The sequence below is a fragment of the Pseudorca crassidens genome, chromosome 2 (assembly GCF_039906515.1).
Source record: "Pseudorca crassidens isolate mPseCra1 chromosome 2, mPseCra1.hap1, whole genome shotgun sequence".
In the NCBI taxonomy this organism is placed as follows: domain Eukaryota; kingdom Metazoa; phylum Chordata; class Mammalia; order Artiodactyla; family Delphinidae; genus Pseudorca; species Pseudorca crassidens.
The window spans coordinates 92,563,524-92,568,410 of NC_090297.1; the positions used below are offsets into that span (position 1 = coordinate 92,563,524).

Genomic DNA, 4,887 nt, shown 5'->3' on the forward strand with positions numbered 1-4,887 from the left:
TAATCACCACACAAAAGAGTCTATGTTCATTTATTTATATCTTGTCTGTTACTCTCTGGCACCCCATTCAGAATGTAAATCTTCTGAAAATAGAGACTTGCTTTTTTTGTTGTTACTACTGTATCCTGGTTCATATTAAATTTTAATAGATATTTTGATGCATGAACAGACAGACAATTGAATTAATTTTTTGACAACATTCTGAGGCCACATTCAGTTTGTGATGATTGTTTAGAAATTTTAGCAGCACAATGTCAGTGCACTTTATAAATATTTTCGAGGAATAGGAAAGGACTTCGTTTTGACTATATTACATATTCTGAAAATGAATAGTTCTTCAAAGTGTCGATAAACCAAGAGATCAGTTATTTCCTGTAGTATATGCAAGGAATTGCACTCAGATTTATATTTCTAGAGCTAGGGTGAAAGGTGAGTACTGATGGGGTTGAGGGAGAAAAAGTAAGGCCAATTTATGAATGGCTTCATAGCCACTTTGTTCCTCAATGTCAGTGCCTTTAGGAAGTCAAATTACAGATCATGACACATTGTGCAGGAACCAGTTTTATAACGTCAACTCTTTTTACTAATCAGGCTGAATTGAGTCATTCACCTTCTTGTGAAAATAAATAATGCATTTTAATGCTTTTTGGTGTTCATATAGGCATTTTCCATTCAAATGCCAATGCACTTCAGGAAATCTTGTTTCCTATTATTTTATATGGCAGAACTACATACAACAAGCTTATCAATTATTTTAATGTGAGCAATTAAGCTTTCCATTCCCATAATTAACAATGCATAGCGTTCCTTGTAATGTGTTTTCATGATCGTGGCTAATTGTATGCCCCTGATAATTTTTAATGAATTTGAGGGTATGTATATGGAAATTAATGGACAATAAACATGTAAATTTATTAGCTGAATTCAATTCAATGCCATTAGTTAAATGAATTTTACTATGCAAATATATTTTAAACACTTCAGTGATTACTAGTTTACCTACAGGTAGGTTCATTCACCTTCATATTTCAAAGCACTATTACTAAAGAAATGTTGAATTAATTGTCAATAACTGTAGGTAGAAAGCTTGTAATGACAAAAGGGTAATGAATATATAAAAGGATGGTCAATCTTACTAGTGGTAAGGAAATGCAAATTTAAATAATGGTAAGATATACTCAGCATTATAAGGAGAGTATATCCCACAATTTAAGGAGTACATTATGTAGGGCCACCATATACAAATGTGCAAGTTGTTTATTTTATCAAGGGTGACAGGCCAAGGAGAGAAAGGGAGGAAGCCTGTGCTCCATTAGACAAGCCTCCTGTCCTGGAACAGAGCTGTGTCTACCTAGAAGAATTAGTGCATTTCTTAATTCACATTAAGTTGCTTTGTAGGCTGGTAGAAGTACCTATCAATATTCTAAAAATGTTATACTGTTAGACCTAGCACTTCCATTTATAGAAATCTATGCAATAACATTCCTGTTAACATGTTGTTTGTTAAAGAAATATTTTTAATAGAGAATATGAGGGGCAATTGAATTACCTATCAAGAGGGAAATAATTAAATAAGCCACAATATACATCTGTAGTATGGACTATTAGTTTGCTTTTAAAAATAATAAAGTAAATCTGAAAGTAGTACTATCAGAAGATATTAATGGTATTACCATTAAATGTTAAAGTTATGTAAAAATATTAAAAACCACAGTGTCACATACATTTAACTATAGTTACCTCTACACAAAGATACACATGACATGTATATTTCTTCAGTTCTAAAGAATCCTCTATTCTAAGTTATGCAGTCTAAGATATTTTTAGAAGAAAAAGAGCACAGGGCACTACATTAAACTTTTTTTAGGTAAATTAAAGTTTAAGTAAATTAAACATTTACTTGTAGACTTTTTCATATAATTTAAAATATGAAAAATAGCTCTTAGTGAAAGAATGTGTAACTTCTGTATTATGAGAAACATACATAGGAGAATACAAACTTGAATACTAAGAGTAACTACACTTGAATCATGGAACAAGCAGGTAAGTGGTTCATACTTATACAGTAAGTCCCTTACATAGGAACCTTCAAGTTGCGAACTTTCAAAGATGCAAACATGCATCTGGTTCCAGCAAAGAACCAGAACCTGTGCTATCAATGTCAGGAGTCAGTGAAATTGCAGTTGCCCTCCATCTTCTATTGATGACGATTCTTCAGCTCTACCATCTCCCACCTCCTGTCCCTGCTCCAGTCAGTAACTCTTCTTGATGCCAGCCCCTGTGTGCCAGCTGTTATACTGTACTTTTCAAGGTATTATACTGTAAGATTAAAAATGTTTTCTTAATTTTTGTGTTCATTTGTTTTATATGTATTATTTGTGTGAAAAGTATTATACACCTATTACAATACAGTACTATATAGCCAATTGTGTTAGCTGGGTACCTAGGCTAACTTTATTGGACTTACGAACAAATTGGACTTACAAATGCGCTCTCAGAATGGAACTTGTTCATATGTAGGGGGCTTACTACATTTTGATACACATATATTGGCTAATTATCTGCACTGGTCATGTATAGCTTTTTAAATAATTTTAGGTCAATATACAAAGATAGTACAGATTGTTTAATTGGTTAGGGAGATTTTAATATAATCACCTTTTAATAGGTCATGGAAATTAAAAAAAGTCAGAGTGTCCTAAAATATATGATACTTAAGTTTATTTTTTTATTTTTTTTTTGCTTTGTAAACTGCTTTATTAATTTCGTATTATGAAAAGAATAATTTTCCTATAACTGGATGAAATTGCCCTGCTGACAGAAAGTTTCACAGAGACAAAGCAATATTCAATTAGAAACTGGTAAGTGGAAACACCAAAAGGTTTACAGAAAAAGTAAATCAGAAAAACTACAAGCATGTAGAGCAGAGGCCACATTACTGACCTCAGGGATAATCTTAGGATTCAAGGTATAAGGCAAAACTCATAATGATTGTCAGGTTCAGGAGTTTGGTAGCGCAAATGATGCCTCATTTGCTGCTTCTTAGTCTTTCTCCTGATTTCCATCATCTGCCCTACGTGCTTTTCTACATCATCCCCCACTTCACTGTGATCAATATGCCTGCTGGGTATGGCCCATCGAAAATTAGGGACAAGTTGTCTAATCCGTCCCAGCCTGACATGTCCTCCAGGCTTCTGGCCTCTACCCCCTCCTAAATCGCGTGATTCCTCTCCATTCTGCAAAGGGGCCTGGTCCCCGCCTTCCTTTTCCTGTTGGGTATTTTCCACGTTGAGATTTTTTACTGCTTGTTCCTCTTTGGACGCCATTGCTCCTGGGCCTATCCTCGCGGTCTCCTGCCCCTCCCGATTCTTGCTGCAAGTGCGCCGCCGCGACACTTCGACTCGCAGACCTGCTCCTCCCGCGCCTTTTACTTTTGGGGGCCGCCCCCGGCCCGCACTCCCGCAGGGACCGAGAAGGCAGCGAGCAACAGCTTGGTCTACCGTTAGAGCGCGGCGAGCGCCAGTCGGCGCTGGCCGTTCACGTCGGGCCTCCGTCACCGCGGGACGCTGATACTTAAGTTTAAATGAATGGTTATGGGTTAAAATTAGTACTGTAAAACTTATTCACAATTTAATAAATAACATTTATTTATAGTATTATGTGCTTAGCACTCTTTAAGGAATGTAATCCAATAATGGAGAAGATTTACACTCTTCTTTCACTCATGAAAGTTATGCTAGAAGTATTTCTTATATAATTATAAAGGTACTAGAATTTTATTTTAAGAATATTTGACTAACTACAAAAATAGGTGCTATATTAGGCAATCCTGAAATCATCAGTGAATTCTCAAGAGCAGATGTTGAAATAAACTGAACAATAAATTCATAACTAATGTAAAATGTAAAATTTCTATCTTTATGTTGCTGAAATTTTCTGTAAAATAAGTTTATAAATATGTGTTGCATAATCAAAACTACAATGAGGCATCACCTCACACCAGTCAGGATGACCTTCATTAAGAAGTGTACAAATAACAAATGCTGGAGAGGATGTGGAGAAAAGAGAGGCTTCCTACACTGTTGGTGGGAATGTAAACTGTACAGCTGCTATGGAAAACAGTATGGAGGTTCCTCAGAAAATTAAAAATAGAGTTTCCATATGATCCAGCAATCCCACTCCTGAACATATATTTGGACAAAACTACCTCAAAAAGATACATGAACCCCTATGTTCACAGCAGCACTATACACAATAGCCAAGATATGGAAGCAACCTAAATGTCTACTGACAGATGAATGGATACAGAAGCTGTAGTACATATACACAATGGAATACTACTCAGCCATTAAACAGAATGAAATAATGCCACTTGTAGCAACATGGATGGACCTAGAGATTATCATACTAAGTGAAATAAGTCAGACAAAGACAAATACCATATGATATTACTTATATGTGGAATCTAAAATATGACATAAATGAACTTACTAATGAAACAGAAACAGAGTCACAGACATAGAGAACAGACTTGTGGTTGCCAAGGTTTGGGGGTAAAGGATGGATTGGTTGTTTGGGATTAGAAGATGCAAACTATTATATATAGAATGGATAAACAACAAGGTCCTACTGTATAGCACAGGGAATTATATTCAATATCCTGTAATGAACCATAGTGGAAAAGAATATGAAAAAGAATATATATATATATACATATATATATATGTATATATATATATCTGAATCACTTTGCTATACAGCAGAAACTAACACAACACTGTAAATCAACTACACTTCAGTAAAATAAATTTGAAAAATATGTGTTGCATCAAAGAGGAAATAAACACTACATGTAGAAGTAGTTTGCACAGTAGTTTGAAAAATAAT

General features: G+C 34.9%; 1 protein-coding gene across 1 annotated transcript; it reads right to left on the reverse strand.

Moving 5' to 3' along the window:
- Nucleotides 1-2,719: 2,719 nt before the first annotated feature.
- Nucleotides 2,720-3,536, reverse strand: LOC137211083 (protein BEX4-like). Its single transcript, XM_067713199.1, has one exon. It carries the CDS (start codon nt 3,324-3,326, stop codon nt 2,964-2,966), a length of 363 nt encoding a protein of 120 aa, XP_067569300.1. The 5' UTR covers nt 3,327-3,536; the 3' UTR covers nt 2,720-2,963.
- Between the last annotated feature and the right edge of the window lie 1,351 nt (nt 3,537-4,887).

Coding starts and splice junctions, on each gene's coding strand:
- LOC137211083 (XM_067713199.1), bottom strand. CDS start 3,326: ATGGCGTCCAAAGAGGAACAAGCAGTAAAAAATCTCAACGTGGAAAAT.